At 34.6% G+C, this 13,889-nt stretch overlaps 1 protein-coding gene across 8 annotated transcripts in view; it reads left to right on the top strand.

Moving 5' to 3' along the window:
- Window positions 1-13,889, top strand: part of LOC138697776 (pericentriolar material 1 protein-like) — a 98,278-nt gene that overhangs the window by 76,319 nt on the left and 8,070 nt on the right. For 7 of the 8 annotated variants that reach the window (XM_069823268.1, XM_069823270.1, XM_069823272.1 and 4 more), the window contains 8 exons: window positions 944-1,018; window positions 2,674-2,727; window positions 7,186-7,323; window positions 7,480-7,587; window positions 9,778-10,043; window positions 10,693-10,801; window positions 11,283-11,417; window positions 13,115-13,342. In XM_069823268.1, coding sequence (XP_069679369.1) covers window positions 944-1,018; window positions 2,674-2,727; window positions 7,186-7,323; window positions 7,480-7,587; window positions 9,778-10,043; window positions 10,693-10,801; window positions 11,283-11,417; window positions 13,115-13,342 — 1,113 coding nt within the window. The remainder of the gene's footprint in view (window positions 1-943; window positions 1,019-2,673; window positions 2,728-7,185; window positions 7,324-7,479; window positions 7,588-9,777; window positions 10,044-10,692; window positions 10,802-11,282; window positions 11,418-13,114; window positions 13,343-13,889) is intronic. The other variant, XM_069823269.1, reaches the window with a different exon arrangement.

The raw sequence follows: 13,889 nt of genomic DNA, 5'->3' as shown, positions 1-13,889 counted from the left end.
ATGAATCTCTCAATACTATTAGACAATTTTATTAATGTCCTCATTAGAAAATTTAAGAGAAAGGCGAATGGTTTTGGTTAACTTAAACGAAGTTCCCTTAGCGCCAAAAAAGAAGTCCTTTCACTTCCCATGTATTAATATTCATTTTATGCTTCAGTGGCTGGCCATGATAATATTGGAGTGCAAGAGGTCAAATGACTTTATTGTCAAACGCCTGGCATTAGAAAACAACAACAACATATTCATTTTATATCTTTCACATGGATTGTAAATAGACTTCTTTTCATTGTTAACGTTACTGGTTTGTTGATCATCCTTCTCAAAACGGATAGTGGGGTCAAGAATGAGGCTTCTTTGATTCCTGCGATTGATGGCTATAATGTCTGCTCTTCTGGTTGACCCATTCTCAACCAAGCAGTGCCAACTCTAGGGAAAAAGCAGAATCTCACGCTCAAACTGGTTTGAAAGTGATTGAATCAGTCAGTGCTACATCAAAGGTACCGACGTGAAGTGTCCATACTTATAATTCCTGGTGGAAAAACCATGTAGAAGAATGAATCCAAATAGTCTACGATATAAACTTTCCATGTTCAAACAACACGGAAAAGAGATGTAAGACTTCCCAAAAAGTGCTGGAAAAATCATTCTTTGTATTTACACGTCACCAACTTTTTAACACAAAACATATCAAAATAATCCAATCATTAGAGATTTTGGTGATGACGTGGATATTATGTTTTATTACATTCATTTGAAATATATTTGCAATTTAGGTTATTAATGAAATGATCAAATTGAAATATGTCACACTTACTTGTATTGTTGTAAATACCAAGTGTCCCTTTAGAAAATATTCCGATTTATAGATGTGCTACAAACGTCTAAATTTCTTACTTCATAATCCTTTTCTTCTTTATTTGTATGAATTTGTAATTTGTTTCAGAACGAAAGTATTGCCATTGGAAAAGAGCATGTTGTTCCTGGGAGTGCAGTAGCTTCAGATGATGAGAATGCCAAGGTAAGAGTGACATGTGCATTAATTTATTTCACTTCTTTGTTCATCCAGAGAATTAGCTATAAATGCCACCGTTCACTTTTTAATATTATATTGCACAAGTATTTTTTTTATGTCACAAATTACAGCAGTCTGGCAGTAGCTCAATTTAGTAACTTTGTACCATACCAAAATTGGTGTGGAATCGGTTTTTCTACAATGCTGTATCTCAGTTTCTGTACATTATTCTGATTTCACTAATACATCATATCACCATACCTTTCGTAATTTAAGGGAATGTTAAATAAATAATTACAAAAATTAAGACAAGTATTTTCTTCATTTGATAATTTTGTTTCTAAAGGTGTACCGTTATTAAAGATGTATTGTTATCCAAACAGCTAGAGCAGGGATGTGTTTCTTCGGATACAGGATGAGGAAATGTACGTTGAGTATTAGTAATTCAACCGAATAATATAAACCTTTCTTCACACTGGTAACCCAGGTTCGAATTCCTGTGGGTCCAAGTCAAAAGTGGAATTTGTAGTGGACAGAGATGGTGCTATTTAGGAAATATGGAGACTTCTTTATGATTTTAGTATAATTTCTATAACTAACTTTTTAGGTCATCAAAATTCGGGCCATGTTCATAACCATAATATTCTCAACAAATTTTACCATTTATTATATTCAAAGTTAGAGTAGTTCCAGCCTACAAAAGCTACAGACATATAAATTTTTATCTAAAATTTTAAAAGTGTGTTTTCTGGCGATAATATCCTTAAACACATAAAAAAATAGATAGCAAATGTTACATTTTAAAGAAACGTTGAACTTACATTGCAATTTATGATAAATCATTACGTTTGATATATAAGGAAATGCTGATATTCATTCATAGTTTTCTGCCCAATGGCGGGTCTTTATTGCAAATCCAGCATTCTCCAATCTTTCCTACTTTCCGCCTTCCTCTTAGTCTCAGCCCAGATCACATATAGATTGCTCATCTTTATGTTAAAATTGGTTGCACTTTGAAGAGAACAACCGCCAGGATCGCCACCCGTTCATGGTAAATGAACACAAGATGGCAGTACAGTCGCTAATGCAGTTCAAATGGGAGTTATGACGTGACTCCTTATGTAACAACTAGATGGCAGCATAGTAAACCTGACAAAAATTGTTACCATCAAAGCCTATAACGTCGAGCAATCTGGGTATATATGATCTAGGGTCTCAGCATATGATCTGTATGTTGTCTATCATCTGATATCTTTCACCCCGAAATTTTCTTCTGTTCACCATTCCTTCTAGTGCATCCTTCAGTAGGCAAAGAGATATAAAGGCGAATTTGACAAGTATGAAGAATTGCTATGATAAATGACATGTCCAACTAAATTCTTGAACACATAAAATAATATTTGTTTTAGTTAGAAATATGGCTTCCTATTTTTGAATATCAAATTAATAGGAAAGGGATTGAGTGTTGTTCTCCATTCTAAATTATACGAAGATAGCCGCCCATATTTGATTTTACTTATGGACCATGAAAACAAAACCAATTTTAATAGTCTACATTAAATGGTGAATAATATAATAGTAATTATTTCTGTCACTATCACAAATGACCATCATCATCTGCTCTGTAATATGAGGCATGTATGTTTTTTGTTGTTCTCCAGTGGCATCAGCCTTGTGATTGTAGACCAATTACCTTCTGGCATCGCAATTTAAAGGTATCAATTTTTTTTTCTCATCTATAGTTATGTTTTACATGTCTTTTTTTCGTAGCAGTGTGGCACTAGTGGAATGGCTTTGGTGGGCTACTGCCCGACCAAAGTTAACCTGTGCCCACACTTTCTGTCTCCTCAGCAATTTATACAAATATTTGAAGTTCAGATAAAACTTTTCTGAGAACACTTAGAACTCGGTTTACTCATTATATTTAGTTAACAGTATTTTCTTAACAATTTCTGGCACAATTTTCCTAATTGATGTATATAATTTGACAATGTTCAAATTCTAGTTCAGTGATTTTGAAAGAATTTCAAGGGGTGACCCACTTTTGGACGAGACTCTTGTTTGAGAATCCCACAACAGTACCAATACTTAACCCATTCTAAAAATATGAAACCCTGTAAAAGCGAAAACAACGATAATTTTATTCAAAACAGGTGGATACCACCCAACTTCTAAAGAACCAGTATCTGCAAGAGGTGAAATCGGAATATGCAAACCTTATTTTCCAATTCCCCTTGGCTTCTTAGACTGGCCTTCCTTTCCGACATATTTTTCGAATACTTAAATACTTTGAATAGTAGTTTGTAGGGTCAAGATGTTAACATATTAACAGCCAAAGATGACGGATTTATAAGGAAACTTGATTTCTAGTCGACATTGCTTGATAAAATGAAATTTGATTCATTCCACTGTATTAAAGAAGTGGAAAATTTAGCAACACATTGTATGATATGACAAATACCGAGTTTGTTTTAAGGACATGCAATTAAGTTTGCACAGTTTTAAAGAACAGCTTTTTGAGTATTTTCTGAAGAAACTCAAAACAACTATGACAGTCATGGATGGATACTGAATCCCTTTTTAGACAATTGCATTCAACTGGCTGAAATTCGAAGCAATATTAAAAAAACTCTCATTAAAATATGTACCTACTGATGAAATGTTGAAACTATAACCTACTTTGAGCTTGCAAAAGGAGCTCTTAAATTTTTTTATTGCGTTTGCAAGCTCCATCTTATGCAAAATAAGTTTCTCGTATATGATTTTCCATCAAAACAAAACCAAGAAATCTACTTGAAATTGAAAATATCAGTGTGTGTCAAATACAGAGTCCAGATTTCAGAAGCTACTTTCTGAAAAACAGGCAAATTTATCGCATTAATTATTTTTTTACTTTATAACTACTGAAATATTTTCTTTATCTTTATGTTCAATGTTATTTATGTTTCCAAATACAATAAATGTATGTTAATCAGGCATTTTTGTTTCATTTTGTAAATAATCTCGCAACTTCCCTCAGCTCTTCACGTGACCTCTCAGGGGCTCGCGACCCACAATTTGGGAACCAATGTTCTAGTTTGTTCTACTTAAAATTTAATTACTACTATTTCTAATTATTAGAAAATCAATAATTGAAGAATTACACACATTTTCTAATAATTATGTTGTTTATCTTTGTTCCATGTATTGGTGGTGAGCAAATGGAAAATTAATCGTTTGCCAGTCAGCATTAATATTTAATATTAGAAATATTTACTCTGACTAGTAATAAAATCTACTTCCATAACAATTTCTATGCTGTGAGGCACAGGGAAGGAGGATGGATGAATTACAGGTATAGGGTAGGATAAACCCACTAGCAGTTAGGCTACATACATGGACACATAGTGCTATCTCCAAGACTTGAGTTTGAATAGACAAAATGAGCGCTAAATTTTGCCTGGAGCCTTCTAATCCATTAACAGAGTTCCTTTTCATGCTGTAAAACTACGACACCGGCCTCCTAGCTTTATTTTCCTTTCTAATGAAATCATGGTAAGAATTTTTTATCTCTCTTAAAATACTATAGCCATCAGCCAGGTATGCATGGCAACATTATACCATTGAGAATGATTTAGAAGGAAGAAGCCCTACTCATCTACCACATTGCTCCCTACTCCTCCTCTCTTCAAAAATGAAATTGCTGGTGCCGCTACTGCTTTTGTAGAAGGAAGAAGCACTGCTTACTTACCTGATTGCTCCTCACTTCCAAATTGAAATTGCTGGTACCGTCACTGCTTTTCTAAAAGGAAGAAGCCCTGCTCACCTACTTTTGTTCCCTACTCCTCTCTTCCAAATTGAAATTGCTGGTGCCGCCACTGCTTTTCTAGAAGGAAGAAGCCCTATTCATTTACCTCATTGCTCCCAACACCTCATCTCTTCCAAATTGAAATTGCTGGTCCGCCACTGCTTTCCTAGAAGGAAGAAGCACTGCTTCTCCTCCCTGTCAAATTGAAATTGCTGGTGCCGCCACTCCTTTCCTAGAATGAAGACGCACTGCTCACCTCTCTTAATGCTCCCTGCTCCTCTCTTCCAAATTGAAATTGCTGGTGTCACCACTGCTTTTCTAGAAACAAGAAGCACTGCTCACCTACCTGATTGCTCCCTGCTTCTTCTCCCAAATTGAAATTGCTGGTGCCGCCACTGCTTTTATAGTTGCATTAACTTCCCTAGGTCTGCTGAGGTTGCACATACTGTAGGTGAATCTAAATTCTTATTTTCTATAAATGTTCAGGAAGATGGTCGTGTTCATTTCTGATCTGAATGTTGCTACTATTGCTTATTGTTTTCTTTTGAGATGTATTCAGTAGTTTTTTTGATTTCATATAATTATGTCGTATGTTGTTTTCATTAAATGTCTAGTAGAAATCTGCTTATTTTAAGTGGTCATGATCACTGTACATTATATCCACGATTTCATGAATGTATGACATCTCCCTGTTCTCTATAATCTGTCATAACATATAGGTGCAAAAATCTCCTTGAATAGAAACATATCTTTGTTCTAATATCTACATGAAATGGAAGACATCGTAGAATGTTATGAACCAAATAATGATGGCAATCATTTTGCATATGTACTCCTGCCTCAGTTGTAACTTCCCTTATGTATTTGTCATTTCTGTTACTCAATTAAAAAGAGCAGAAGATAGGTCAAAAAGGATGATATGACTCTCACAACATTACAGGTGATTAAAACATGTGGAATTAAACAATTAAAAAAAAGTAGAAATAATTCTGCAGGATAATACAATTAATTGCAGAGGTGCCAATTATTACGAATTTGCCCCCACTATTACAGCATTGCAGCCAAAAGAAAAATCATTACGGAAAAGCAATACATTTTCAATTGAAGATGAATTTCTTCACCATGCAAAAGTTGTAGATGGGTATTTCACACTGAAAAAATGATTCCTATTTATCTCTTGAATATTTTATTCAAAGATTCGCAAATTTGGTTAATGAAGGTGAAAATTACAGACTTGAAAAGAAGTTTGCAACTTACCAATGCGATACTTTTCCTAAATAGATTATAAATGAATCTAGAATAAATACAAGTAGGGCAAAAATTGTAGAGCTTAGAAATGAAAGTGGATAAGTAAAGTATAAAACATTAGGTACAGTTGTGTTTTCAGTACTAAGTGTGCCTCACAGCAGTCACTCACCTCTAGGAAGAGTCTCCAGTGTCCACTGTGTCATTTCTGATCGAGAAGATCAAGATGACATCACAAGGAAAAGTATTCTTGAAGCAGAAATTTGCAGAAAAGCTGCTGTTAGATGCAAAACATGTCACAGAACAATTTTTTGACAAGTGACAGGTAATGTGTAGTTATATATAATATGCCTTATCCATCTGACTTTGTCAGAAGGGGGGATGGAATTACTGGTAACCCACTTGAAAAGATTGGCACCTCTGTAACTGCTGTGAATAATATTTTTTGTTAGTTTATTCTACATAACAGTAATACAAAAAATTACAAATAAAAAAAAAATATATATATATATAGAAGGGTGAAAGGGAACCTGTTACATTAATTCACAGAGTTAATAGATGAAGTCAATGATAATTCCAATAGTTTTGAGAGTATGAAATGTAATGCGTTGCAACACTGTAACCCTCCTTGAGGTCATTGCTTTGCAGCGCGGGTGAGTTATCATCCACTCCGCATGACTTGCGAGAGGAAAATATCTCAAGGAGCGTTACAGTGTTGCAACGCATTACATTTTGTACTCTCAAAACCATTGCATGTATCAAAAAACTTATTTGACAAAACTTGTTCGCATTGACTTCATCTATTATCTCTGTGAATTAAAGTAATATGTTCTCTTCCACTCTGTATAATGTATTTCATATATAATTTGAATATAAACAAAACTCCTCCAATAGTTTAGTAGAAATTATTACTTCACATACAGGCATATAGCATGCTTTTTCACTATTGTACTGAAAACGTGTATCTACTTCCAAGAAAATTTCTAAATCGTTTTTTTCCAGCATTGCAATACTTTATATCTGAACTGTGTATAGTGAGAAAGTAAAGCCAATGTATGCTGAGAATCCTGTATCATACACTAATAACTGTAAAAGCACATGAAAATAATACAGACTTGTAACTTATTAAACTTCATTACAGGATGAAGGTAGTCAGTATCACCTGGCAGAGTCTTTGGCGTCATCACTGACAGGACAGGGTAATGATGCACATTGTATGCCAAACATAGCAGAGAGGTGTGAATCTGTGTCAGAACCCCATAGCATTGCAGAAAGTGAGGTTAGTACCTTCAAGCAGGATTTTCCTTAAACCAGTTTACTGAAAAGCGGGAATTAATTACACTATTCTTATGGTAATTTTGCTGGGACTTAACAGATTATTCCTCAAAAACGGGAACAGTAAAACGGGATTTTATTGTATATATTTTTGTTCTAGGATGGCGCAGCAGCTATGTTGCCTTCTACTCATTCCCCACCATGTCCACTTCCAAGAAATGCTGCTTGGAGCATTGCAGATGGGCTCTCTCTTCCTGCAGAACTTCCAGTATGTATTTATCAAATTATAGATTTTGTATATGACATAGTTCACACATTATCTATTTTACTTCTTGTTGTATAAGTAAAGAGACAGTAAGAATAGTACATTATGCAACGAGCCTATAATGGTAGTAATTAAGACGTGAGTATGTTTATAACGAGCGCAGGCAAGTTTTATAATTTTCATACAAGCGTCTTAATTACCATTATAGGCAAGTTTCATATGACTCTTTATGCTCGACCATATTTCTAACTTGAAATTATTCATATTATTCTTATCTGACTGGAGAGCGGAATTGACCTTGTGCAATATCTCGTAAATTGTGAGATGTGCGCAGACGCGAAAGTATTCATTTTTCCGAGGAACAAATGTCATTGACCTTGATATAATCTAGAGAGTAAAATGAATATTAATCTTGATATAACCTTGAAATTGATTTAAACATTGAAAAACGAGATGACAAATTGAATTTATTTGAATATTATTTACAGTTAACGCTAATTATTATAGTAACAGAACATAACCTTCTGCGACAGTATTGGATTTCCAGCCTCCGTGACGTTTCGCTAGTTGTCTTTCGATTGCATATCCGAGAATAATCGATACTTGCACCTTCATATTGCTACAATGGTGTTTTCTGATTGGTGGAAAACCTGAACTTTAATGAATAGGTGTACTTTAATGAGGTCCATTAAAGGGCTGCTACCAGGTGTATAATTAGTTAATTACTACATTTCGGCATGGTCGAGCATAAAATCTCTAGTGCTTTTCCTACCAGACCCTGCCCAATGCACAATGATGCACCACTGTTGGATAGAAGGTTGGAAGACATTACATTTAGTTGATTCCTCAGTTCAAGTTCAAATTCTGTGATTGTAAGACTATTTTCACAATGCAAACTAAACTATAAACGTAATAAATTTATTCAAGTCTGCTTCACAGGGAGCTTTACCTGAAAGTTAGATTTGCATAAACGTAATAGTCTGACATAAATAGGAATATAAGAAAGAATACAATCATAATCATAATCATGTTGTCCTAGAAGAACTTTTACAGCCTAAGGAAGATATTTTCATGCCATCTTTTAGAAGGAATATTAGATACATATGTGTAAGACATAACCAGTTCTATTGGTTATCTAATAATATACTTGATTTTATGGAATAATTTCTGATGAGTGATCGACTGTGTATTGTGAAGTTCCTCCACTCTCCCAAATTCTTTATCATAGAGGTTTGAGTGCTAAGTCTGTTATTACAAGGAGGTTTAGCAGTAATGCTCAGTTTCTTTTAGATTTCTGTAAGGGTAGATAGCATGAAGTATCTTTAAGGACAGAACATATAATGATGGGTTTAACCTAGTGATGGGGTGTGATTTTCAGACCTGTGATTTTGTTGCTGTGATAGGTTTGTCACTGGTTCCGACTGTGATTATACTTTCAAAATCACAGCTCTGAGAAATCACCATCTCAGATCAATATGTGATTCATATGTATGGTGACTGATGTATGTATATGATAGCTCCAGAATCCAGACAACTGCAACTCAGAAGATTAACTTGAAGAGACAAAATGTCTGGGATCTAATTATCTATCATCCCACTCAAAAGGTTAATGAGGGCAACTCTTTGATACTGAAGCTATATTACGCACTCACTATTGGCTGTATTCTTCCATGAATGATCCACATTCGTAAACTTTCTTGGGGCATATTGCAGATAACACAGGTCAGAGTGTGGTTTGTTTTTAGTATACTCGCCGCATTAGTATAACATCTCAAAAATAATCGAATGTTATGCAATATGTGAAAGAGAAGACTGAACACATTACTAGTCATCAGTTAGAAGTAATAGTTTGGTCTCAAAACGAAGATTTACTGTTTAGTACATTACGAACTGTACCACTGTATGACAAATGTCTCAAATCCTGTGGGGAATATGTTGAAAAATAGCTCAACAATTTCTGTATTTGTTCTAATAAATCTTTCCACGAAATTGTTTTCTTTCTGTAAACGGCCCCAGGGAAACATTTTTTACACCCCTTGTAATTGTGCTCGAGTTGCCAAAATTTGTGTAAGCACTTGTTTTAAGATTATTAACATGGTGGAAGAAAAAAGATTAACTCTTTTATCTGCCCCCATGAGAATGTTTGCTTGTCAGTTTTGGATTCTATAAGAATTATCTGTGTTCCTATTGCAGGGTCGCTCAAATAAATTGGATTGGGAAGTGCAGGCAGTATTGGTAGATTTGCTGCCCTTTCTGAAAGCTCATTTGGATGACACATGCTCTGCTTCTCTTCTTGAGGCTGTTAGAAGACTTACACTGCAGTTGGTACCAGCACAAAGTCTTTCTCTTGTTGGCAGTCCAGTGCAAAATTCTTCACAAGCTGCTCGTTTAGGCTGCTGCTATCAAGGACAACTTGACGCTCTTTTAGAAGATGCTCTTCTCAAGTTTCAAGGTTGCAGGTAATCAATCAATCTTCTTAATGTATCCAGCTGTTTGCTGACAACATAAAGTCCAGTCAATCAATCATCTGCAGGTGGTGTACTATAAGCAACATCGCTCCTAGAGAGAGACACTTGGGTTAAGATAATCAGTTAAATATCTTTTATTAATTATAGTCCCATCGCTCTAATTTCCGGCAGCCAATCGCGTTGCAGGTCGGCTACATTTAAATGTGTGCCTCTTGTGATTCGCTTATGAAGACATTATTCATTTCTTAAGGCTCGATAAATAATATAATCGCCCGCCATTTTGGCTCTTTCGTTGGCGTTTGCAGAAAGCACACGAAGACGTTATTTTCCGCTCAATTATTTGCTGAATTACAGTGTGTTTGATTTATTATCATAGGAGCTACGACATGATAATGTTTAACGGTGTGGCAAATAGATTCCTCGTATGGTACTACCTACCTAGACTTTATAGAGCCTTCACTTCCTAAGACGTAAGCAAAGAGGAGGAGTCACGGCGGGAATAACAGCATCGCGACTATAGCTATTTTTTCCTCCTAATTCGAGAATTAAAATGACCATTCTAATTCTAAAGTTAGCAACTTATAAGATGCCACACAATACGAACTAGTATGTGAATATATTACCTACTTTCTGTTTTCAGACTTCGTGATATCAGTGAAGAGCTAATAACTGTTGTTGCTGAAGTACTGCTGAGCGAACTCACGTTTCTTCGTCTTGTTGACACCGTTAGTCGAGGAGACAATAGCAATGTGAGTTGATATGGTCATTAGTTATATAAAATAAACATTATATTCAATAATGCACACTTGTATTTCCGAAGCTGCATTCTTATAGCTGTAACAGGCTTATTCAGAACTTAATAACAATTACCAATCACTTTTCATATTATTATTATTATTGCTGTTGCTGCTGCCAGCGCCGCTGCCACAAAAATAATACAGTCGAATGGTAGTTATTAGCAATATTATTGTCGTCTTCTTATTTTATAATATACACAGTGAAATCTGTGGAGCTATGAGACTCACGCCAGCTACTGAAATTTATCAACTGGAATTTTAACAATGTTTGTACTTTTAGATATCAGAGTCACTATTAGTATAATGTGTAAAAACTATTTTATTCCTAAGTCCTATTTTCAATAATAATCAATCACTAGTTCATCATTGTCATTTTCTTTTAATGCATCATGCTTTTCAGTACAAGGTTTATAGATTTATTTTATGCTTTCAGGAGGACAGTGACGAATGCTGTAAAAACTCATCAATTAAAGATCATGCAGTAGAAGACGTTCCAAAAAACAGTGGACCTATGTCTCAATCAGTGGAATCTACCCAACACATTTTGACTCCAGAAGTTGTTGAACATGTAAGAAATATTAAATGTAGAGACTGGTTCTCAATAACTTTGATATCTGAGTTATCCATTTCCACTCAGAGTAAAATTTTAACATAATAGAGATGTTTAGGAAATTCGAAAACTTTTTTTTTTATTTCTGTTCCGTGTTCTCCAGTAATAACTTTATAATGTCATCCATCCAGTGTGAATGAACTTTGATCCTTTAATATCTATCACTTAAGGAAATTTCCATAACCACTTTTAAACAAAAAATGACCAGTAAAGTAAGTAATATATTAATAAAGCAATTACAGTAGAACCTCTATTATCCATGGTAATCAAGGGAATAGACTAATCGAAAAAAAATCGGATAATTCATACCAGGGAAGATTTTATAATTTCCTCTGTGGTTTTGTATTTAACTCGCAAGGTAGTGGTAGTAATTTAAGTCTGGTTGTCAACAAGAGGTTTTTAAGAGGCTAGGAAACCCCTTGCAATTACAGCCTCAGAAAAAAATAGGAATAATGGAGGTCTCATATTGTAGATTTACATACTTTTTTAAACTTTATCCATGTTTTTTATTAAATCGCGCAGTTCTAACGCCAATCTCGTATTCTGATGCGAGATGAGCCACAGTTTCACTTTTTTAAACCATTCAGTTATTTGCACTTTTTTTTTCCAATACTTAGCACAACATGTTTTCTGTTGACGCCCATGGAAGACATTTTATATAGAAGTTATACAATTCTAACAGTAGACCATACTGTGTAACGATAAAGGCTTGTAATTACACTCTCTAGAAAAAATACGTAGGGCCTACTAATATAATATACAAAACAGTACTTCATATAAGTTATATTATTTCTGAAGCAAAAAAAAAAAAAAAAGAGCGAAAAGTAGACAGTTGGATAATCCACCTATCGGTGAATAGGAGACTGATAATCGGGGTTCTACTGTATATGTGACTAGTTGCAGGAAATGGGACCTAAAGTCGGATTTTTCATTTTTTTGTTTTTTGTGGTTTGAAAAAAAGGATGAAATACTGAGCATTAAAAAAAAAAAATTCATGATTCTAGGTGCTATAGTTTTTAATATATTACTTATTGAATATTGATATTACATTATGTACGTTTCGAGAAAAATGTAAATGAAAGTTTTCATTTGTTTTCTTAGCAACTAAAGAAAGATTTAGGTATTTAAGAAGCACTGTGTAAAACTACGTTCTAGTTTAGTGTGTAAAAAAAAGCCTACAGATAGCGCAAGATGTCAAAACAGAAATGAAGTTTTTACACAGCAAATTCGTTATTTTGTTCTCCTGTAAAATTTACGACTTTAGGTCCCTTTTCGTGCAGCGGGTCACAATTATGCAGTTTCCATGTCCACAAAGATATTTAAATAACAAATGCGACCCTCTCTCTGAAGATAGCCCTCTGAATATAGGAAAAAAAGTAATGCAACCAACAGAGATACTGACGAAAAATGCAAATAAATAAATTATGTATATCGGCTGTTTTTCATTTCTAAATAAAAAGATCTAGATGATCTATTACACATTGCATAAACAATTTCTCTTTATTCCATGGTAGTTCGAAACAGCTGTGTTCACTTTTTCCGTAATATAAATAAATATTAAAACTTGAATTTATGATACAAGACAGGTAATTCATTGTATAACCTCCTTATTTTTCCCTACATAGTCCACATCTTGTATTAAATTTCTTTCCCAGAATTATATCGGCTCTCGAGAGACTACACTAGGTACAACAACATACAATGGTGACCTCGCAGAGGCAGATCAGTCACATCATGAAGAGACTGATGACATGCCAGAACTGGAAGCCGAAAGTGCTGCAGCCATGTCTGCATCAGAGAAAGTTCCTACAGAGGGGCAGAGTACTCAGGCCGAAGGAGCAGTTGCTATGGATTCTTGCATTATGGATGGTGCTGGAGATACAGTAAGATCAAAGACTTGTGAAATATGTTCAAGTCATCTGTGTTAGGCATTGTTTGGAGATAAGTTTATTTACTATTACGCCCACAAGTTAAATTTGCGTCCCGTGAATGCAAGAGATGAACGCTAGTAGCTCTAATTACTCTGGTTGTTAGTATACAACCTACTGTTTTGTCTGTGAGTGAGGTCATCTTACAAGAGATAATGCAGTGAGTGAGGTAATATATATAATGTGTGTAAGAAATACTGTGCATAATATTAAGTTTCACAGTTTTTATACGGGTACAACACTTTCAGCACCTTCTATACACGTGTATTCACTACTATCTCATACAACTCGTTGGCACGAACAGTAAACACCTCTTTATCAACTAAGTATTTATTCATAGGTCACAAAGGTGAGAGGGAGATGCCGATTCTATATAAATGAGCTGCCAAGCAATCATTGGGAAATATGTAACACTATATCTTGATATGCTGTAAATTATATGATTGTATGAGATACAAGTTTAACTGTACACGATTATGAACTTTTTTTCATTTATTCATCT

Source organism: Periplaneta americana, chromosome 4 (genome assembly GCF_040183065.1).
Source record: "Periplaneta americana isolate PAMFEO1 chromosome 4, P.americana_PAMFEO1_priV1, whole genome shotgun sequence".
Classification (NCBI taxonomy): domain Eukaryota; kingdom Metazoa; phylum Arthropoda; class Insecta; order Blattodea; family Blattidae; genus Periplaneta; species Periplaneta americana.
Note: the sequence above shows the minus strand (reverse complement) of the source record. Positions and strands in the feature narration are given on the sequence as shown.